This window comes from Glycine soja, chromosome 20 (assembly GCF_004193775.1).
Source record: "Glycine soja cultivar W05 chromosome 20, ASM419377v2, whole genome shotgun sequence".
NCBI classification, from domain to species: Eukaryota; Viridiplantae; Streptophyta; class Magnoliopsida; order Fabales; family Fabaceae; genus Glycine; species Glycine soja.
This window is the reverse complement of record NC_041021.1, coordinates 32,743,189-32,767,973: the sequence shown is the minus strand read 5'-3', so window position 1 is coordinate 32,767,973 and position 24,785 is coordinate 32,743,189. Positions and strand designations below refer to the sequence as shown.

The 24,785-nt window shown below is 35.7% G+C and overlaps 1 protein-coding gene across 8 annotated transcripts; it reads right to left on the bottom strand.

The window, feature by feature from the left end:
• Positions 1-36: 36 nt before the first annotated feature.
• LOC114403721 (protein BLISTER-like) lies at positions 37-23,699 on the bottom strand. Of its 8 annotated transcripts, none has more exons than XM_028366843.1 (14): positions 23,241-23,699; positions 21,598-22,966; positions 19,672-20,395; positions 19,009-19,535; positions 17,298-17,417; positions 16,634-16,699; positions 10,519-10,629; positions 6,296-6,372; positions 5,241-5,308; positions 3,471-3,575; positions 2,664-2,839; positions 2,417-2,485; positions 1,111-1,266; positions 37-792 (listed from the first exon to the last, which is right to left on the bottom strand). In XM_028366843.1, exons 3-14 carry the CDS (start codon positions 20,198-20,200, stop codon positions 712-714), a joined length of 2,085 nt encoding a protein of 694 aa, XP_028222644.1. In that variant the 5' UTR covers positions 20,201-20,395; positions 21,598-22,966; positions 23,241-23,699; the 3' UTR covers positions 37-711. The 8 variants fall into 8 exon arrangements, with proteins under 8 accessions (XP_028222644.1, XP_028222645.1, XP_028222647.1 ...); XM_028366844.1 differs by having other exon boundaries at positions 22,783-22,966; XM_028366846.1 differs by having other exon boundaries at positions 21,598-22,951.
• Positions 23,700-24,785: the final 1,086 nt, after the last annotated feature.

Sequence of the window (24,785 nt, the reverse complement as noted above, 5' to 3'; positions counted from 1 at the left end):
ACAAACTTGTGATATTTACTAAGTATTGTACAAGTCTCCATGGAAAAATAACTCTTATTTAAAGAATACTAATTGATGACTTATACATGTCATCTTGTCAACACAAACTCTCTTCCCATTCATAATGGGTAAATGCTGTTTTCACTACTGAGCAAATATAATGTTCATGAGTGATTTGAAGTTGAAGCACTTAAAAATAAATCAATTATGTATCTATAATCATCTTTTGCACTTCTATCTAGCAATATACATTCAACAAATGTTCTCACATCTCATACTTAACAACTGATCTCTGACTCTCACACTATGCTTCTTGGTACAGTCTCTTTCATAGCCAACTATTATACTTACAAAATTTGGAATTCAGTCAAAGAGATAACACCGCAGAAGAGATTTTATTGCCATCTTCGAAAATAATTGCAGCTGGATTCATCGATCAATAAGCAGCAGCTCAGAAGAGAAAATCATTTCTTTTTCAAGAATTTGTTGTATAATTCACTCAAAATTTACAGATCACGACCTCCAGTGGGTTGAGGAGGTTACAAGAACAAAATGCAACTCGGTAGACTTTTGTCAACATGTTACTCGTGGATCCGGGGTTGAAATTTGCTGATTCTTTACCTTGCATACTAGGAAACAGCTTCATGATCCATCCTAACAGTTGAGTAAGACTTTGGTGACAACAAATACAAAAGTCTAATGTAAATCCAATCAAAGAAGTTTGCTGGTTCTCCGTCTTGAAGTTCCACCAGGAAAGAGCTTCATAATCCATCCTAACACCCTTTCCACGACCTGGTACCAGAAAAAGCGATATTAATTCCTTTTTTATTTTGAAGTTTTCTAATCCTAATAATATTAACAATCATTACTATTTAACAGGTTTTCATCACAGACTAACTACTTCCACCCAAACAATATAGTCTAGGTCTGATGTTTTTCTAGATACTTGCACTCCTCACAAGTAGTGAAGCTTTCAATTACAAAATAGTAGGCTGGGATTGATCGTCAAGACTTCCAAAATCCATGAGGGAGTATAAATAATGTGTACTAGACATGCAAGACAATAACAAGTTCACGTAACCAAACTAAAGTAAACTGATCATAGGTTACCTCATCACCCTCATCTGCATATGGGGTGTTCTCATACATAGCACGAGAATCTGGTTGCTTTGCAGAAACATTTTCATTGACCATGCTTTGAGCAGTCAAAAGCTCTAATCTTTGTGTCTGGACCTCAAGCTTTCGGGACAACTCCTTGTTTATTTCCTTCATTCAGGAAAAGAAACAGCATATATTACATGGTTAGATTAAGATACAATCTGTTAGAAACCCAATCACAGATAAGAGAAAACAGTAGTGTCAAACAATCACTACTAATGAATTGAATGCATAAAAGGAAATACAGAGGAATCACAATTCCTACTGCCCCCCACATGCTTATTGGCAATACTTTTTTCCGAATAATTTACAGGATTTTAGATACAAAAGAGAAAGTAAAGATCCTAAGGACCCACGGACTTGGATATGTGATAGATACAGGGTGTAAAATGCAAAACACAAATATGTAGTTCATACAAATAATTAGATCAAGTTTGGAAAGATAAATACAAACCCTAACCCACTGATACAACAAGGCTACTTACTAACCTTAACTGGAAAAAACAAATTAAGGATGTAACCAAAAAGCAAAAGAAGAAATAAATAAATTACGAAACAACAAAATTAAGAAACCATTAAATATTTACTCCTTAAAAAGAATTTATTGGTTTTGGTTCTCATGTTTTAATATGGTTCCTAAAACCACTTAATAGCAATGTGTCATGCATTGAGTTATACCACGTCAACAACTATTTTGATGTGGCATGTGACATGGTAATGTTAAATCCTGTAGTTGTTACGTAATGACAACCGGCAAGGATTGTTTAAAAAAAAAATTAAAATTTGCAAGGACCAAATGTCCAAAACCAACAAAAAAACTGAAGGACCAAAATTAAATGAAGTAATATACAGGAACTAAATACATATTTTATCCATTAAGAAATGTTGGAAATATTAATATTTAGGAAGTTGCACTGCACCCATTTATTATTAGCCCAGGTAATCATAACCATTCTGAAACCTATAATCATAAGTATTATTTTTAACTAAAATGTACATCTTGTTGACTTAACTATATAGGGCAAAACAAGTTCTAATATTTTAGACAATATTGTTTCTTTCTAATAGCAACTTTTATAGAAACCTCTTTCAAAGAAAAAATAATTCATATAATAGATGTAACAACATTGCAATTTTTTTTCCAAAGTGCTCTCTCTACGGTCGTATAAATAATAGCAAGTTATGCCTAAAACTATAGAGTAGAGAATCAGAAAGCAAATGCTCCCTGATTCATATAATTGCATTCTAATTGAATTACCTTCATCCTGGAACACTCAGATGATTCAGATGTCAAGGCTTTTATCAATTCTTCTTTCTCCAATGCCAGCTACACAAAAAAAAAAGGTAGACAGGTGAATATGAGGGCTTGTTTGACAACAATTTCACACTACTCTAATATAACATGGAAGCTGGATGGGTGACAAAAGAAATTTTCCAAATAACTAATAAGCAACAAGAGGTAGGGTATATATTACCCACCAAATTATCAACAGACCAAATCCTACCTCAGAAATAAGTGCATTAATGTTCTCAATCATTCTCATCTGATCGTGAGGAATATTCACAGTTGAAACTCCAAAAGATGAGTGTCTAGTTTCAGTAACAGAGGACAAACTAGAGGCCTCAGCAGCATTATCATTGATTTCTGGGTTGGAAGAGTTAGAAGCAGGATCTTCACTTGCTGCATTACATATAGATATATGAATATAACTAGATACTAAACCAATAAAATACAAAAAGTAATAGCAACTAGTTTAATCAAGAGTATCATTTGCCAGTCATGATTCATGAGAATCAAAATCCTTGAATGAAGAGAACAACATACATTTACATCATGTGATCTAAACCAACTAAGGGAAAATACCAACAAGTTTATATTGGCTATAAAGATTTCAGAAAGACTACAAGTTTATATATGCTGGAAAGATATTATACCAGATGTTGGTTATTTACACAAGACATTCGTGCAATAAGAAACATAAAAGAATATATTTTATAATAAAATAAAATGAACCTAAGCTAGGCATATTATATATTCATATGCTTTGTCTGCAAAACAACTTCATAGACTTGTTATTTTCTTTTCTTTTCTTTTTCTGTTTTAAGCATATTTTGTTAGTGGATACAAAATAGAAGCATTTCATTCTCTTATTTTCATTTAGAATAATGGAATAAAAAGAAAAAGGCTTGACTTGCAAGATTAATATGCAAACTTGCTCAATTGATGCCAAATACACAGCATATGTAAATTGAAAAACCATGAAGAATGCCAAGAACAGACAGAGTAATAGTGCTAATTGAGTCAAACAAACCTAAATCGTCTGTAGATGTAGAAACATCCCTTTTACTTGTTTGACTCTCAATAGACTTTCCAATTCCTGAAGCCTTTCGCAGCTTAGAAAGCAACATCTTCTTTTCTGTATCAGTGCAATGGCAAAGAAAGAACATTGATTTCTGAGTTCATATGATTTTACTCAATTCAAACAAAATTCGCTTGCAATTTTGAAAGATTAGCCAAAATTTGTTTCATATTTAGTGGTCACACTGAACGGTTAACTACGATTTTTTAGCACATCTCCAATATTTTCACTTCATAAGGAAAATAAAAAGTAATTCAAAAGAGAACAAAATGATTTAATTACATGATATCCACCAATAAAAAGAAACGGACCAACAAAGAAATCCACTTAACTCTACGTATATCCATAAAATAGTGAAACAGACAAAAGCCATAAACATGAAATTGATTATGCAGTATGCATAATGATAGTTTTCCACATACCAGAAGAAACAATAAATGCAAAAAAGTCATCAACAACTTAAGTCCTGAAAATATCATAGCAGACAAACGTTTACATTTGCATGCAAAAGATAATATTTTTGTTTGAAAAACAACTATTAGATAAAACAAAATACTAAAATAGTGCATATATAGAGTTGTGGATATGAATGTTCAAAGTGTCGCTGTGTCGGATACATTTCCAACACCAACACTTGTTTGACAATTGCCTGACACTTCTTATTAGGTGTTCAATTTAAAAATGATTTTTTGTTGGCTTGAATACTTAAGAGGACACCTTTACAAAATCAGACACTTGAAAAAACATAGAATTGGTTTAAAAAAATGAATATACCATCAATTTAAATATTTTGTTATATGTTACTCATATTTCATTTGAGGACGAGCCCTGGTGCAGCGGTAAAGTTGTGCCTTGGTGACTTGTTGGTCATGGGTTCGAATCCGGAAACAGCCTCTTTGCATATGCAAGAGTAAGGCTGCGTACAATATCCCTCCCCCATACCTTCGCATAGCGAAGAGCCTCTGGGCAATGGGGTACGAAGGAAGGAAGGAATGTTACTCATATTTCATTTCATTAGAGCCTCTCTTTGTTTGTGTGTATGCGGTGTCCCTCTATCCTATATTTTAGACATTAGCTGTGTCGAAGTATCTGTGTCCATTTCATGTCAAGTGTCCGTGTCAGAGTTTCAGACTTGACAATAACAAAGTTAAAACAATGTTACAAAGCACAAACAGGCTTTTTAATACAATAAAGTATCAACCACCAAAGTGAACCTGACAATAGTACTGTGCCTCTGAACATGTAACATTTGTCTCAATAATATAAAACTTGAGGACGAGAAGCAAGATACTCAAAATTGGAATTCCGAAAATCATTATATATATATATATAGCAAGAGAGAGAGAGAGAGAGAAGCATCATATGTGATTTTCCTGTAAGCACTATTACAAACTAGAGCATTTTAAATTAGGAATAAATTTGAGATGACAAGAAACAGGATAGAAGAAAGACTGTAACAATCCAAAAACACTTTCTTTTCTATTTCCTATTCCCATTGTTAGTTGATAGCCCCTTTTAACTTTTAGACAACAACAATAACAACAAAAGCAGTATCCCCTTTTAACTTTTATAAACTTCAAATAAGAATAGGCACCAACCTTACCACCTCAATAAACATTGGCTAATCAGCAGGCCAGATATAAGTAAAAGTTGCAACTTTGAATGAAACATTAAAATCTATGTGAATCAAAATGCAGAAAGAAAATAAAGTAGTCTGATTACCCTCTTGAAGAGCCTCGATGGTTGACTGCAAATCATGGCGGTCTTTGTCTAGGCTAGACATTTTCTTTCTGCAATATTTATTATGAAAAGTTATTTTGATATGCCCCAGAATGAAATATATTAAAATTCCCAAGAATGAACAAAGGAAGGAAAATAAGAGCTGACATAAGATCAAATTCCATCGGAATTGAGGTAAAATTTTATTTAAATTTATATAAAAAAAAGTGCAGTGTTTTTAACCAGATAGTTTGGATATCAATCCCGAAGTAATTGTAAAGGTTCAGAAAAAGTAATAGAATACAAGCTGTCATGTCTGGCTGCCCAACCAAACATTGAATTAGGGTGATTCTGCCAAAAAAAAAACAGTGAAAGGTAATTTCAAGTGTTACTGTCCCAATCACCAAAAATTACATGTGGGTGAATATTCCCAAACATAGAACTCATTGTTTCAAAAATAGTTTTATAGCATTCTCTCCATACAAGAAATTTTAATATTTTATTGGGAAAAGTAAGCAGGTAAGAACTTCAAGGAAAAGAAATATTCATACAAGAAAGAAACGCATGGGAGGAAGAAAAAAGGCAAGACCAATTAAAAAACTTCGTACCCCATTGCCCAGAGGCTCTTCGCTATGCGAAGGTATGGGGGAGGGATGTTGTACGCAGCCTTACCCTTGCATATGCAAAGAGGCTGTTTCCGGATTCGCACCCATGACCAACAAGTCATCAAGGCACAACTTTACCTCTAAGAGGCTGTTTCCGGATTCGCACCCATGACCAACTCTTCACCAAGACCTCAAATTTATTTCATTTTTTCCCCTAATTCTATGCTTTGAACTCTGTTCAACGATTTCAAATATTCCGAGATAAGACAAATTACCATCAAATTTAGATATTAACGACCAGAGTATCATTCAAGAAAAAAAGCACGTTAACACAAGAAGTTTCAATTGTAAGCATTCAAATAAATTCAGGCAGAAACAATGGTTGAATATTCAACAAATCACATTCTTGTCATCTATAGTTAATTTGAAGCTTATTTAAAACCTCAAAAATACCTGTATGAAGAAATTTCTTCTTTAGCATTTTCCAACTGCTTCTCGAGCTTTAGCTCATTGGATCTTAGTCTCAGTGCCTGTCATGTTTGATGAACACAACGACAAATTAAAGCTATAATGTAATATATTTCCTAAATTTATATGCAAAAATCTACCTAAATGAGTTCAGATTGGATTACCAAGAGTGTGATTGGTTTGCATTTTCATTTTTTGTTTTCATTTTCATTTTCTGTTTTCATTTTCAAAAGATTAAAATTCTGAAAATATGTTTGGTTTGACTTCTTGTTTTCTGTTTTTAGGAAATAAAAACACTGAAAATTTATGATATATTGACTTCTTGTCTTTTTTGTATTTTTAGATTTGTTTGAAATTATATTCCTTGCCATCGCATTTTCATTTTACCCAAAATGAGGTTCCTATTTTCAACTGAAAACGAAATTTTATTGTTTTCATTTTCTGGTTGTTTTCTGTTTTCATTTTCACTGAAAATATTTTCAAAAATCCAACCAAACACATTTTCATCACCATTTTCTGTTTTCAATGAAAATGAAAACAGAAAACAGCTAAACCAAACACCCCCCTAAGGTGGCACTTGGTTTGTGCGTTTTCCGTTTTCATTATCATTGAAAACAGAAAATGATATTGGAAATGCATTTGGTTATGTTTGGGAAAATATTTTTCGTGAAAATATTTTCAAATACAAGTTAAAACTCAATGAAAAGAAGTTGTTTTCTCATTTTCTTTGAAAATGAAACTGAACACTGAAAACGCAGTGACATTATGGTAAATAACTTGTTTTCAGTTGTTTTTGATTGTGCTCTCCTCCTCGACAAAGTACCTCTCGCAAGGGGTGGAGGAAGGTCCAACGGCTCCCCACTAAGATGATGACAATGAATAACAAGCAATGTTGTTAATGGCAGATGGCGGTTCATGGCGGAAAGTCAAAAATCTGCCATAAAAATATGGCGGATGGCGTAGCGACAAATGGAGGACAAAATACATATATACATATATATATATATATATATATATATATATATATATTAACAAAACAATAAATAAAAAATTAAAAAAACAATGGATTACATTCAAATAAACTTAAAATGTTTCATGAGTTCACCCAATAACCAACACCAAATAAACTCATTCAAGAGTTCAAAATAACAAAAGGATAAAAGCATAATGCAAAGTGCAAAGTAAAGGTTGCAGCATTAGATGATGGTTCAGCCATTGTAACTAGTAGAAGAGGGCTGAACAGATAAAAGAAAAAAGCAGAACCAAAAATTAAAAAAAAGTCAAACAGAAGAAAAAAACCAGAACCAAAAATTAAAAGTGTCAAACAGAAAAAAAAAAAAAAAAAAAAAAAACAGAATCAGGGTGTTGCCGTCGCCATCAGTTGCTCGCCTGCGTGGTGTTTGGTGCTCGTGTGGTGCCATCGTCGACTTCGGGTGAGACCGTGAGAGAACTCGCACTGGTGCGTGGTGCCGTCATCGCTGGTGCGTGCTGCCTGCTGCTCGTGCTGCTCACGCTGGTGCGTGCTGCTCGTGCTCGTGCTGGAGTTCGCATGCTGCTCATCCCATTTTGATTCAAAAACTGGGTTTAGGGTTGGGTCGGGTCAGCCCAAGACGACCCAATCTGTAATTTTGGGAAAATTTTCAAAAAAAATAAGTTTCTTCAGCCATAACCGCCACTCTGCCACCACCGTTAAGCCTATGGCAGCCGCCATGGCGCCGCCATTTGAAACCCACAACACCACCGCTATTTGGTGGCATTTTTTCAAAAAACCACCACACCATGACTGCCATTTGACAACACTGATAACAAGACAACATGAACGGTATCACGTGAAGAAAAGAGTGTCCCAACCATGAGTGTCACCAGGTTGTTGACTTTGACAAAGTGCTTAACCCCAACAACAAAGATGATGTTGTGCTTTCGAGAGTAAGCGATTCAATAAGGTGGTTGGCAAGGACGGACGATAAAGGCCACCATGAGGTGAATCCGATGAAGCAAATTGAAGTGGTAACAGAAGGGTGGCAGAAAGCGAGGATAACTAGTTCATGAAAAAATCCCCTCCCCCTTGATTGTTCAATTGGCAGAATCATTCATGGGGTATGTGTTGGAGGTTGAAATCTTTTATTTTTCCTGGCAAAATTGTTCATGAGTATGTGTAGAAACTTGAGTTCCAAACTAAAAAATGACTTTTGCAACACATGGTTGATTTATACACGGTTGCAGGGGGGAAATGAAGATGCACTTCTTGTATCTGATAAAATGCCACAATGAGAAGCTATTTCGGAGCGGTCATTTGACGATAAATAAAAAGCTGAGATGGGTGGTGCTTCGCATAGAGAACATTACAAAAACATCCTACATATATTGCAGTAGCATATATTACAAAATGTTTTATGAAAATGTGTTGTTGTATGGAATAAGTGTTATTCATGGATTGGCTTATCTATGGTACACACAGAGATCCCAGAAAACACTTTCTACAACATAGCTGGATCAAGGGAAATAGGCATTCTGTAACTAGATAAGGCTATTTGGTGTGCTGTTGTTTGGGGTATATGGAACCAGAGAAATAAGATAGTATTCAACGAGGAACAATGGAATTTGCATCATTGCATGTGGTGCAGGGCATGGTGGTAACAAACTCCTGGTGTTGGCTATTTAGCAAGTCCCCTGGATTCAACTACTCATGGGCTACTATACCCAGGGAATGCTTGACAGGGTTGTGAAATGGATCAAGGGTGGGATTTTTGGTCATTTGTTCTAACAGGGCATGGCAGCATACATACATACTGGCAACAACAAGGATTTGGAATTAAAGCATGTTGGGATAGGTAGTCATAGTTAGTCTATACTACTTACATGGAATTATAGGTTCTTGTGCAGTTTATATGATCTGATATAGCAAACTAGGGGGGATTATTAATTGTAATTATTGTGGGATGGATAGTGGTGGGCCTTTTGGTTTCGTGAATCATGGTTCTTGACTTAGTTATGGGGAGAATGATTTCAGTATATGTTGGAATCTTTCTCTGTATATAACTCTGTCAGTTTTTTGTAATGAACGGGTATCCCTTATACACAATATCAATATATTTCCTTTTGCTGATTAAAACAAACAATGTTTTATGAAAATTGATTAAACCAAACACATTTTCAATATTTTCATTTTCAGAAAATAGAAAATAAGATGTCAAACCAAACACATTTTCTAAATCTTGAAAATGAAAATGAAAACTGTTTTCAGGAAATGAAAATAGAAAATATTTTCTCAAACTAAATGTCACCTAACATTTACAGCCCTGTGTTTAGGTGAGATAGACATCCCATAGTTCTGTACGTCTTAAAATATGCATACAGAAATATTTGTTTAAACAAGTAAGCCTTTTAAGGCTTGAAGTATGGACATTGCACTGGTCCACTTTACCTTGTTTTGAAATTTAATTTCATTATAAATTATAAAAAGTGGGGTTACCAGTTACCACTCCATTATAGAGGCTTTATTAATAAATCAAATGCCAATTCTCCTAAAAGCTTTCACTTTTTTGGTGGAGGCTCATGAATGGTTTTACATCTCTATTCTAACATTCATATATAGAACATGAGTTCATTACACATAAACAAGACCCAACCTCTAATATAAAATTATATTCAAAGAATAATACTTATGAAAGTAATACATATAAGAGCAGAACAGATGTAGGTAGCAAAACACTAAAATTATTTTCAAAATTATATTGTGTGATATAACTTTTAAAGTTCAGAGAGAGAGAGAGAGAGAGGGATCGAGTTACTCCAAGAGTAACTTTGAAAGACTTATTGCCCATCCTCACCATTCATTTTGACAATAATGAATTGTATAATATATCTGAAGATTGAAGCATAACAAAACAGTCAAATTAGTTAACATTTGTTTCATTAGTTCAATTCATTTCATGATAATTCCACCCACAAATCATTAGGAAATATTAATAAAATCCTATTTCTTAATTTTTCATTTGCATCCGTTTTGAATAACATTTTAGTCATCAATTAATTTCAGATGATTTAGAGTAGTTAATTAAATGTCAGAAAATGACTCAACATGATTAAGAGAAAAAAAATTCAACACAAGTTTCAATTAACAACTTGATTTCAGAAAAAAAAAAAAAGACGGGAAATACTTTATCCTCAAAAGTACAAATGGCAAAAATACCAAGAAAAATCAGTACCTTCTCCTCTAAACCAATAACTTCAGATGCCAATAACTTGGCACGCTCATCAGCTGCATTACATTCTAGTTGTGCATTTGTATATTCACTCTTGATAGCCTCAAACTCAACCTGTTCACATGAAACCAGTCTATTGTCAACCAAAGACAATCAACAATAAATGTGGTAGAAGTTAAACTTCTACCACACACAGCTTAATGCACTAAAAACTCTAGTTCCAAAACAGGACCATGACAATCTTAGATGTTGGGAAGAACACACTGAAAAAAAATCATTGATATGGGAACCCGATATCAATATTTTCCAGATAATGGAACAGCGCAAAAGATTAAAGACAGGCACATAACCACAGATACTTTTTTTTTTTTTTTGCACAGCAAAAATCAATATATTATATATAAAGTTCAGTACTAGGTGTACTGAAAAAACAGAGATACAAAGCAAGACAAATACAATCTGCAACCCAGTAGGGGAGACCAAAAACAGCCCACAAAGATACAACCCAACCCCTCTAAGAAAGAACATCCTTTAGATTGGATGACCAAAAATTAAAGTGCAATTGGAGGTCCTTCTCCACACATTTTAACCAAGACCAGGTGTGGAACAGGGCATCATCCATGACCTTTTCAGGAGAGAACTGCTGGTTCTTGAAGATATTGGCATTTCTATGGTACCAAATGGAGAAGGACAGGGCTAGCCACAGAAATTCCCATGCTTTGTTGGTACTGTCTTTGGTATTCCATTGGGTGAATTGTAGAAAATGTATCTTTGGATCTATGGAATAGGGACCCACTCTATTAACCCATCTCATTGTCTCCCACCAAAGGCTCCTAGTCTTTTCACAGTTGAACATAAGATGATAAATCGTTTCTTCTTCATGATCACATAAAGGACAACTATAAGAAGGTAGTGCGACCTGTCTCTTGCTAAGATTGTCCCTAGTAGGAAGTCTATTCTTGAAAAGTCTCCAAGAGAAAGCCCTCACTTTTGGGGGAATTTTCAGATTCCACATAAGTTTAAAAACAGAGTCTTCCCTGTCACTATGATGAGCCTCCTGCAGCACTTTGTAGGCAGATTTTGTTGTAAAAACTCCATTAGTGTCGGGCTTCCACCAAAGGAGATCTCTGCTGGTTTGGTGAATATGAATAGAATCGATCTCAGCTAGGAAATCAGCTGCCAGCTGGATTTCATGATCAAAAAAATCCCTTCTCCATGATAGCTTCCAATCCCACCTACCCTCCACAAAATCTCCCATAGAATTAATTGATGAGTTCTGCTGTTTACTTATTAAATAGAGCTGGGGGTATTTTCCTTGGAGATTACAATTGTCCTCCATCCAATTATCCTTCCAGAAACTGATGCTAGACCCACTACCCACTTTCCAACTTAAATTATCAATTAAGCATTCATTATGTTGCTGCTGAAAGATACTCTTCAAATCCTGCCACCATTGGGAAGTGAAATTCCTCCTACCACCAGAGATCAGCTCTTTCCACCCACCATACTTAGAGATTAAGATTCTAGACCAAGGTTGGTCTCGATTGTTAGCCAGCTGCCACCCCCATTTGCCAAGTAGAGCCGCATTAAATAAGGATAAGTCTTTAATCCCTAAGCCCCCTTTGTTCTTAGGAAGACATACTTTGTCCCACTTCACCCAAGGAATCTTGCTGGCCTCTTGGTGACCTCCCCATAAGAAATTTCTCTGGATGGAGACAATTTTTTGCACTACTTTTTTGGGGATCCTAAAGAAGGATAGAAGGTATATAGGTAAGGCTGAGAGGACAGAATTAATGAGAGTGATTCTGCCCCCCATAGATAGAGTTCTTTGCTTCCATCTTGCAAGTTTGGACTCAAACTTCTTTACAATAGGCTGCCACACGATCCAGCTCTTAGAGGATACCCCAATTGGAATTCCAAGATAAGTAAAAGGAAATTCCAAAATACTGCAATTGAGGAATTGGGCAGCTTCCCTGCACCAACTTGCTGATTTCCCCAAACAGCCAAAGTGGCTTTTAGAATAATTTATCTTGAGACCAGATGCTTCCTCAAAGCACCTCAGAACACATTTTATGGTTCTCACATTTTGCTTAGTAGCCTCTCCAAAAAACAAAGTATCATCAGCATATTGGAGGATGTTCACTTCTTCTTTTAAAGATCCCACTAGATAACTTCTGAACAGGTTCTTGGACACAGCTGACCTCATCAAGCCTGTGAGACCTTCCACTACAATGTTGAATAGGAAAGGTGCCAGGGGATCACCTTGCCTTAGACCTCTCTTGGGAGTAAACTCCTTAGATGGACTCCCATTAATTAAAATGGATATAGTTGCAGTATTTAGACAACCATTTATCCATTTCCTCCATCTTTCACAGAATCCCATCCTTTTAAGCATGTAATCAAGAAAACCCCAAGAAACGGAGTCATAAGCCTTTTCAAAATCAGCTTTGAAGACCATGCAAGGTTTGCTTCTAGATTTGGCCTCAGCTATAGCCTCATTGGCAATTAAAACACCATGAAGAATATGCCTCCCCTTCATAAAAGCTGTCTGCCTTTCGTCTATAAGGTGAGGTAATACAGCAGCCAATCTCTTGGCCAAAACTTTTGCCACGATTTTATAGACACACCCTATAAGGGAGATGGGTCTATAATCATTGAAAGATTGAGGGTCATTGATCTTTGGGATGAGGGCTATAAAGGAAGCATTAGATCCTTTTGGAAAGGATCCATTGATATAGAATTCATCCATGAATCTCAAGATGTCTGGTTTCAAAATCTCCCAGAAGTGTTTAATAAAATTAAAATTGAAGCCATCCGGGCCAGGGCTTTTGTCCCCCCCACAGTCCCAAACTGCAGATTTTATCTCTAGTTCATTAAATCTGGACACAAGGCTTTCTTTGTCTCTTAGATCCAGCGAGGAGAAATAAACACCATCCAGAGTTGGCCTGTTAGAACAATCCTCCAAAAATCTGTCTTTGAAGTAATGGACAGCTGCATTTTTAACCCTGCAAGGTTCATGAATCCACACACCATCCATGAAAATACCTGGAATAGCATTTTTTCTTCTTCTGTGGTTGATCAATCTGTGAAAATAAGTGGAGTTGCTGTCCCCTTCTTTTAACCACTTAACTCTAGCCTTTTGTCTCAACATAGACTCATAAGCATAAGCTGCCTCCCACAATTGAACTTGAAGAGATTTCTTAATAGAGACTTCCACTTGGGATAAAGGTCTGTCATTTAGAGCATTCTCTAGAGCATTCAGCTCCTTTTTAGTCATAATAACTTTTCTAGCATTAGCTTCACCATTTATTAAGCTCCACTGCTTTATGCACTGTTTGAGAGTTTTTATTTTACGATTCAGAACGTATCCTCCCCATCCTGGAGGATGATAGTTGTTCCACTGCTGCTGAACTAGTTGCTGGAAACCCTTGTCCTTCAACCACCAATCCATAACCTTAAAAGGCTTTGGCCCCCAATCTATGTTCTTTGACTTTAACAAGATGGGGCAGTGGTCTGAGAAGTCTCTGTCAAGCACATATTGAGTAGAATCAGGCCATTGCATCAACCAATCATCTGATATAAGAAACCTGTCCAATCTACTCATAGCACTTCCATTAGGTCTATACCAAGTGAATCTTCTCCCAACAGACCTAACATCCTCTAAGTTCATGTCTGAAATCCAAGCATTGAATTCAGAAATGCTAGGATCCACACTAACAGACTGGGCTGAGCTCACCCTCTCATCTTGGTGTCTTATAGAATTGAAGTCACCTAAAACACACCACATGGTTACTTGTGAATCTGTCTTCAGCTGCAGGACCTCTTCCCATTGCTGCCTCTTTCTTTGAAGATCACAAGGCGCATAAACATTTAGAATAGAAACCATTTTGCTGTCCTTAATCCACTTCCCTTCCAACAAAATAAACCCATTCCCCACTACCTTTCTGTCTACTGTAAAAGAGGCATTGTTCCAAATACATAAAAGACCACCAGCAGAATTAGTTGCAGGAGCAAACTCAAAGGAAACATTACAGTCAGCCCATAAATACTGACAAAGCTTTCTATCAATAGACTCCATTTTTGTTTCTTGGATGCAAAGAACATCAAGATTATTAGTCAGAGTCATCTTTCTAATGGCTGATCTTTTAACAGCCCCACCCAAGCCTCTAGAATTAAAGGTTAAGATATTCATGAGGCAAGATTGTTTCTACCCATCATAGCTGGTGAATTTACTGCATCCTCACTAATTTGATCTTCAAAAGTCAAACCCAAATGTCTAGCTATGTCTTGATGGAAAGCCTCCTCATCCTCTTGAAGAGAAGTTGTGAAGCTGCTTGAAGGAATGGGACTGAGACAGGTCTGGAGCTGAGGTGTATCAACATCAGCTAGATGCACCCCCCCTGCCTCGTCATCTTCCCTATGACTGAGGTCACTGTCGGCTGTGTCTAGATGTGGAGGTTTAAAACCATTGCTACTGGGCTCAGCAACCTTTGAGTGGCCCAAATACTTGCTTCCTGCACCCATCTTTTTTCTAGAGTACACCTTAAGGTTATGGGTATTTTCTAATCCATATGATTCTGGGCCTTTAATGTTCAGGCCCAAAATCTGCTTCTCCCCTTCTGGCCCCTTAGAGTGATAGCTATTATTCAAACCGTGAGACATATTATTTGGTGAATTTGAATTTGTGTTAACTGCAGGATATAAGGCAGGGGTAATATCCTCTGGGCTATGTTGAAGGACCCTAAGGTCAGCGCCCTCGACTATATCGTCTACGTTGAGACCAGCAATATCTTTTTCCATTATTGGCAAACTCTTCTGACCGAGAGAGGAAAGCCTACGACCCTCCATACCGCTTCCATGCAAAAACTCTGTGAGAGGACCGTTGAGTGGCTCCTGTCGAGTGACACAGTGTGGCAGCCTAGCATCAGGAGGCAGCTCCCGTTGAAGAGGTGACGCGTCACCATCAGAGGAGACCTCGGAATCCGCGCACCATAAATTGATGGCGTTGGTCCACCGTCGCCGCCGGCCATCCCTCCTGTACTCCGACGAAGCTCCGTCCGGGGCGCAAGTTATGGAGTCTTCGTCGGAATCTTCCATAACTGTCGTGAACGGTGATGGTGGCAAATCCTGTAGCTCCAACCGACACCCACGTCTTCCGATAGGTCGAGCTATCTCCTCCCTCAGGAACAGGTGATGTTCCTTGTCATTCACCATAGCCCTCATCGATTGGGAGAAAATTGGTTTCTCCTTAGTGCGAATCAGAATCCGCGCGACGTCAAGCCTTGAACGTTCCGTCGTCTCTTCATCAATTTCGACAATCTCTCCAAATGGCGAAATCAAAGTCTGGAAGTGCTCTGCGTCCCATATCTCCAGAGGAACACCCCAAATATGAATCCATATCAACCACAGATACTTTTATGCAAGAAAAAAGACTATGGAAGACAACTCTCATTGTGGAAAGATTGTATAAAAGGATCTTGATGATCATGAACAACTTTTGTTGTTTTAGCACCTTTCTTAGAAAGTGTGGTGAGCCAAATGATCCTCTCAGTGGTGCACTATTTCAAGAAACCAAGGATATCAATTGAAATTGATGGGCTTTAGAAGAGTGAAAACAGTTATTGTGTATACTAAAATATATCATACATATTCCAGACAAGAATGACACAAAGTGTCATCCAATTAATCCAACCATAAACTTTCTATAATACTAAAGAAATGGGACAGGAATCACAATGAGCTCAATAAGAAGCCCAATTCAACAAACTCTGTAGGCATTGCTTAATTCGATGCCTGATTATCTCCGCATCAAGTTTTATATGAGGATAATTCTATTATGAGTCAAGCTTAAACCCCCTAATATTCAACTCAATAGATTGTGAGCCAGCTCAATTGATATATATAATATTTTTGAATTTTTAACATAATAACTTGACAAAATTGTAATAATAATTAAATTTATATAAATATTTTCAATATATGATTTTTAGTAATATAAATGGAAGCAAGTATGCAAATGAACTAGCAAAGCTAGACTATGCATGAGTGTATAATGGAAGACCAGCACAGCCAAAATAATTACGCTATTAGATAGGGATTAGATAGTGTTGATACAAACCAGTCGGGCTTTGATATCTTCTTGTAAATTCTCCATGTCTGATTTCAATTGGTCGACGACACTCCTCTATAAAAACATAGAAACAAAAAATTGTGACTACATACAACTATTTTACCATTAAAGTTAATGTGAAGCACCAATTTAAATTCGGAATCTGGTTTAAGTAATGCCAATATAACAAAGATCTAAGTACTAACACAGTTAACAAAATAACCTGGGACTAAGAAAAAAGTACACCAGCCTTGCAAGACATTTACACTAATTTCTGCAACCTACAACTAATTAAGTTCCTTTTATACACCCACAATCACACAGACCAATTATGTTCAAATGTTTGATCTCATATCAAAGGAGTACAACACAAGTAACCCAAAAGCCACTAACTTCAATAGTCATAACAATAACAATGACTGCTCCTATTATTAGAAACCTATTGTTCTTCGTAATTAATTATTAAATAGCTCAACATGAAATATCATAATATGCTCAATAGATAAACATATTATGTTCTGTAACACCGAAGCGTGTTTTATAATTATAATTGTAATAACTAATTGTTTCAAAAGGAAGATAGACAACAAAACAATGTGGTAAAAATTAAAAACTGCAACAGTATCAAAGTTGATTATTCTTCAAAATGATATACTGTAATCCATTACCAAACCTGTTGATTATAATTATCAGTCAGAGTTGAATTTTCAGTAGCTAGTGACTCTGCTAAAGTTCGAGAAGCCTCAAGAGCGCGTCGCAAAGAAAACTTTTCTTTTGTTAGATCTTCGATATGCTGCAGAACAAAAACAGGACAAAAATTTAAACCAATATAACACTTACTTTTTTTTTTTTGAAAGGCAAATAACACTTACTTATTTTTCACAATTCACATATAATAAAGGCATGGAGAAACTAAAATGTGTATAACATAAGTGCTTTCTCATAAGAATCATTTCAATACAACATAAAATTATTACAATTTCATTTTTAACACATTAGAAACTTTTGCAAGTTGAGAGACATACAAAGACCTGCCAAGCAAACAAAAAGCGGACAAAAGTATAAACCAATATAACATACTTATTTTTCACAATTAACATATAAAAAAGGCATGGAAAAACTAAGATGCGTACAACATATGAGTGCTTTCTCATAAGAATCATTTCAATACCAACTAAAAATATTAAAAGTTCATTTTTAACGCATTAGAATTAGAAACTTTTGCAAATTGAGAGACATACAAAAGACCTGCCGAGCAAACACAGGTAAATGATAATGTGACTACAAAAGTTTTCCCAGAGAAGAAAGGATAGACTGAAAAAGTACAAAAGAAAAGAACCAATATATTCATTTTCTGTCTCTGTTTATAGAACCAATGCGTATCATTTTCATTGTTGTAAGTACACCACTGCACTGATAAATAAAATATTTTTAACTCCCACAAACCAGAGAAAGAATCATAATCGACATTATCAAAGAACAACACCTCCCACCCCCCTTAAATAGTGAGATCACATCCCTTGTGCATCACTGATAGAACACCAATTGACAAAGTAATAATGTAATATTGAACACTGAAATCACACACAAAACAGCAATACACTTGCTGTCCCAGAGACCAAAGTCTTGTATCACACACAACACAAGACAGCATAACCTTCAGTCCGAGAGACAAAAGTCTCCTACAGAAAGTATTTGTGTCCACAAAATGCAAATAACTTCACACTGCCTAATTACACGGCCTACTATCAGATATATACTCCTAATACTTAACTACCAACAGTTATTTTCTACAAATAGCTATCATCCTGCAGTTTCTAATACAGAAATGTTCTCTAATATATTTGCTATTACAGAACAACTTATTTTCCATCACATATACTCCTAATAATTAACTAACTCCAATCCATTAATAGAACTAACTTGGAATTGGAACTTAGTTCCCATAAATGACATACTAATTACTTATATTCTGCTGCTAACACGGATAAGCCAATATGATGAACAATTGATATTCACATTCCATTGGTTTAACTAGACAAGCATAGAAATTACACTCATGTAAAGGCATATCTTAGTTCTGACCTATTGACATTCCTTTCACAACTTAAGCACAAAATCATCAAAAGATTTCACCAATTCCAATTAAAAATTAGGTACATTTTAGCTCATATTTGGCATATCATAGATATCCCCAGCAACCAAATGCTCTTACAGCTACAAACAATTCTGTAGCTAATAAATCAAGCACAAAACTCAACCATCAAAACCAATTCATTTTTTTATACTAATTCATAAAAAACACATACACAAAGTAAAGCACTATAACATCATATAACAGGCATCAAGAAAGTAATGTCATGACCATAACTAGCAGAGATCACCTGTTCTAAAGCAGAAAAGTCTTCATTTTGTGAAGATGAGTAATAATCATGCTGCTTCTCCATGCCATTTTCCCTAGTGCTTGTCATCAGTGCACCTTGATTGTCATTATCAACAACTGAAGGGGTTGTCAACTGCTCAAGTGAACTATGAACATTTGCAGTTGTAAAATTTGAGAAAAGTGGCATACTTTTTGTCTCTTCAGACGGCTTATGGAAATAAGTAGATCCTGATATGCCATTGCTGCTTGATTCTAAATGATTGGACATTGAGGAATCTTGCTCAGATTGATGAAATGGAGACCCCAAAGAAGGTCTAGTGACATTAAGAGAATCAAGAAAAGATGGACGTGACCTCTGAGAACTAGATTCCGTTGGCAACGAATGTATTGGTGTATGATTAGAAGAATTTCTTGCTTCATAACCTGTGGAATCATATTTTGGCATAGTTGCACCATGAAGACTAGGCAAATTATTATCAGAGCTAGTAATGGTCTCTCGAAACTTGGAACTAAAAGAATCACTGAAACCTGCAATACAACATATATTATGCACAACTCTATCAGCAAAGAGCACTCTATGCAATTGTCAGGTTATAGTAAAACAGGAAACAAATTATAAAAATTCGAAACTACAGAAGCAAAGAAAAGAAAAAAAAAATGTTACCTCCAGAAAGCAAACTATGTGAGTAGCCACTATCAAAAGTGCTAGAATTCATTGGCTTGATTTGCAGTGGAGTATCAACAGAGTTCTGAGGTGTGATTTTTGAAGGAAAATACGAAGAGAAATTATCAGTAACTGCATAATCCTTCAAAGAACTGTTACTCTTGTTTGATTGGTTGTCATTCACCCCATGAAGACTAGATTGACTAGGATTACTATCAAACTCTTGACTTTCTTGCGAGCGTAGAGGAACGCTTTGGTGGTTTGTTGTCGCATATGGAATTCCATCAACACCAACAGCATGAATTCCATGTATATCATTCACCTTATTTGTCTCATTGTTTTGACTAAAATCAGCAGATGTGGTAACAGAAGAAGCATTATATCTCTTACCTTCATCAATATTGGAATGTGCCTCCCCCAGACTTGTAGATGACATATTAAGATCATTTCTGGCAAGAAAAGTACTACCAGCCAAAGACCCTTGACTACTACTTTGGCTAATCAAATTCAGGTTCTTATCATTCCTCATCCCCAAAGTTGATGTGCCAGTAACAGATCCCCCAACACCATCAGATGTGCTAACTCCATCTGACTCGTTAACACGTACATTTTCAACTTCAGAAGATTGTTTTTTATTCAAGCTAGCATCAGAATTGTGAACTTGGCCAGAGGAAGCAGCCTTCTTGGTCCACTCAGCAGCTTTCTTTTTACGAAACTCCTCCAGCTGCAAGACCCAAAAAAGTATGAGATTGATAGAAAAAAGGCAAAAGAGAGAATGGCATTTTAAAAGTAGTACAGCTACAAACTACAAAGTAGCACAACACAATAAATTAGACATAATACAAAATAAATTAATAATGCAATAAGTAGTCAAATTGCATAGCAAATATAAGAAATCTATTAGATATAAAATCCATTCATGTGTGCCTTCACATTGAACTTAGGCTTTTGGTATAGTTCTTGACATGGTCTCAAAGCCTCTATGACCATGCGGTCTACAGTTTGATCCTTGTTACACCAACCTGATTCTTATTAAAATTTCAACATGAGTAAAGCTAGACATGAGTTGCCCAACTTGAAGCCCAAAGGGTTATTGCTCAATGGGAGGTGTCAGATATATTAAAAAAAAAATCATGGGTATTCACCCAATAAGAGATAGCTGATCCTTGACATAGAAGCTGGATCATGCAGAACCATCACAATGACAGTCATACACCAATATAGAGCCTCTAGCTAAAAAATAGAATTAAAAAACACCATTTTTTTCAAATAGAGTCCATAAATTCTCAATGTAATTAACCGATAACTGTTATTCAAGGAGATTAATAGAAGTAATGAGCATTTTTATAACCAAGAGATTAAAAATATTCATACACTTTGGGTATAATTAATGACATTATGACACCTCCTCCCCTATCAGTAACATTCTGAAAGGACATATATTCTAAACCTAATATGAACACCAGAATCACTCCAGCAATAACCACAGAAAGGGACTAGAATTGATAAAGTAAATCAGGATGAGACTCAATAATTTAATTTAATTTAATGCTATATACATATATATATCAATAATTACAAAACTTAAATCCAAGACTAAAAAACAAAAAAACCTCTGGCTTATAGCACCAAATTAAAAGGAAATTATTCTTTAAAGAAATGAAAACATAGTTATCAAACCTGGATAGCAGGGCAGAGCAACCAACCCCTAAACAGCTATAGCAGGATAGCGAATAGCAGGATGACCCATAAATAAATACGTATTCACATTAAATGTCATAATTTTAAGGCAAAAATAGAAGTTAATACAAGAAAATACAGCAAGAAAGGGCAACATAATTTACATTTACATAAGGTTACCAATCTAAACACAACAGTGAAAGAATGTAAAACAAAACATAGACCCCTATGTGAACAGACAGAGACCAAAGGATGATGTTCCAGAGTTCCACAGTAGGTGGGTTGGCAGGAAACTCCATTGAAGTGCCATCATGCCATGGGTTGGCTAAAAATGCAACTAGGAGCTCTAGGTCAGATGGCTTGCATCAAAGAGAAAAGATACCTGCATCATTTAGCTTTCAAATGGACAGAGAGTGGGGAAATAGGGTAAGATGAAATAAAAAGGGGAGAAATCCCAAGATTGCCCCCCTCACTCGGCACCAAACGTTGTCATTCGAGGACAAATAGAAAGGAGTTTTGTCTCTGAGCCAATAGTGGTCACACAACTGCAATAGCAGCCATGATTCACACACTCCAGGCACAACATAAAACTGCAACGAGACAGGGTTCCATTGATTGGCCCACAGTGGTGCTATAGCACTCAGTTGACTACTCTGGATGAAAAGCCACTTTTCAAGGGAACAATGCTCAATATACAACATTACTATTCAGTAAATGGCTTCCCTGGTTGTTTGATAAATTAATTAAGTTATTATTATCCCTGGTATATTTTTGTAAATTTATCACTCACCAAATGGGCATAGTAAATTTATTATATGCTTGAATTATTTAGGTATTACTGAATCTTATTTTAAAGAACATGTTTTCATTATGGGTTTAGTAAGTAGGAAACAGTAATTTTCCGGTTTTCCTAGGTATAGGATTTGAATCTTCATTCTAGTAGGATAGGCAAGAAAAGATCTTCAAACAAATGAAAAGCCCCTTTTTTAAGGGAACAAAACAATGATCAGTATTACAATAACACAATATTACTATCCGGTGAACAGGTTCCTTCATTGTACCATGCAATCAAACCGAAGATGTGATGCCAAACAAGATGATGGGTAAAAGAACAGACCAGGCTACTGAGACCAGCTAGAAAATATGGGTAATCAAGTGCCAGATAAAGGCAAGCAAAGGCATAAGTGTGGCTGAGATGAATGCATTAACGGATGAATAAACTTTTAAAAAGAAAAAAGATAACAAAATCCCCAAAAGGGGGAAAAAGATACTCTTCAAGATTTTTCATTTTTCTTTTACTCATCAACCAAACAAAACTAAATCCCTAAAAGTTTACTCCTCCAAAATTTCTGCCCCTGTTAGCCCCAAAACAAAAGGTAGCAGCCTAAAAGGAAAACTATAAGCTTTATAACCACAAAAACGGATCCTCACGCAAGTAGCAACTAGATGATTTAGCTTCCCTCTTGCATATACTTGAGAGCAGGACCCCCCCAATAAGTCCCAGGCCTTCAACTGTCACAACAGACTGACACGCGATACGTAATTGAAGATTGCATAGTCCTCTTCCTTTCAGCTCCCCTCCAATCATTTTCACTATTTCCTTCCATTTACCACCCTAAACACAATCAGCAAAACAATCCAAGAGCTCCAAAATGTTCATAATGAGCAAAAAAATAAGTAAATAAATTCCATCCAAGTCCAACCACAAAAATTAAACTCTAATCCTAACCAAACAACCCACATTACTCCCACATGTACAAATGCACAACATTATAACATCAAAAACACAGCACTTAGCAAATCAACAACGCATTTGCCAATCTTCAACAAGTTGATAATCAGAACAATACTCAATAATAAACCAGATCAAATCAAATCAAAATCCATACCCGGCGCTTGCCAGCTTCAAGATGCTCTTGCTTCCGCGACGACGCGGCGGTGTTTGGCAGCACCTGAGCCGACGCCATTAGAGAACCACGAACGAACGATCTGGAACGAAAAAATATCGACAAATTCAAATTCTCAACGCTCAAATTGCCATCACCGTCGCAATGAACCCGAATACAACAACCTTAACCCTAATACAAGGAATTTCCCAGATCGCAAAAATTGGGAACGGAAACAGTGTAAAAAAATAAAATTCGAATTGATGAAAATGGGGAAAGTTTTTGAAAAATTGGGAATTGAAACGTTGAGAGAAAGAAAGGAATCGAAATTGTGTGCGGTGTATTGGAATTCAGACACAGGGCGTCCGATCTGATCGGAAAGAGAGAGAAAGAGAGAAATTTGGTTCTCTCTCTTCGTTTTGGATTTGGGGTTTTTTTATTATTTGGCTTTTTATTTTTATGTTTTTTTTTCTCTCCTTTGCAACGTTTTTTTTTTTATTTGAGATGGATGGATTCAGGTGAGGGAAGGTTTTGTTTTGAATTAATTTAGGTGCGTTGGTTGAAATGACCAAAGAGGACATGTGGATGCAATCCTGCTTCAATGGCATTTTGTTAGTTAAAGGCATCTCTAAAGTTGGGATAAAATATGTTTTTTTTCCCATTAAATTATAAAGTTCAAATTGTATTCTGCAAAACTTTTAATATATTTTTTATCCCTATAAAATTGAAATATATCACTTCAAGCAAGATTCGGATATTCAACCATACATGTATAACTTTTTTACATTAATTATATGCATAAATAATTAAAAAATGTTACATTTATAAAAGTTACATGCATAATCAATGTAGAAAACTTTACACTTAGGTTAGTTATATGTATGACAAATCATCATTTTATGTTCGAATTTATCTAAACCTAACTCTAAGCCTAAATTTAAAAAATTTCAATTTTATGAAAATGAAAAACATACTAAAAATTTTGAATGAATGATATCCAAACATTTCAAATTTTATGAGGATGAAAAACATGTGTTTGACCTCTAATGTTTAGTGGGGGTTTTTATTTTATTTTTTATAGCAAGGGAATTATGTCATTTCATTAATAATCAAAGATAAAATACAAGATGGAATTTGATTAAAGACATAGTTGCCAACATATGACCTTGATGCCTTAGCTAGATTATAAGCAACATGGTTAGCTTGTCACCTTACATAACTTATCATAGAGTTTGAAAAGTTTTTAATGTTGGATCAAGTGGCCTCAAAATAATTAAGAAGGGCGGGTTGAATTAATTATTCCTAAACCTTTACTAATTAAAAATTTACTCTTCTAAGGCTTTTACTATGTTGTTAAGAAAATAAAGAATAGAAAAGAAACTTAACCAAAAGTAAAAACAAGAATTAAAGTGCACAGCGGAAATTAAAAGAGTAGGGAAGAAGGAGACAAACACACAAAAGTCTTTATACTGGTTCGGCAACAACCTGTGCCTACATCCAGTCCCCAAACGACCTGCGGTCCTTGAGATTTCTTTTCAACCTTGTAAA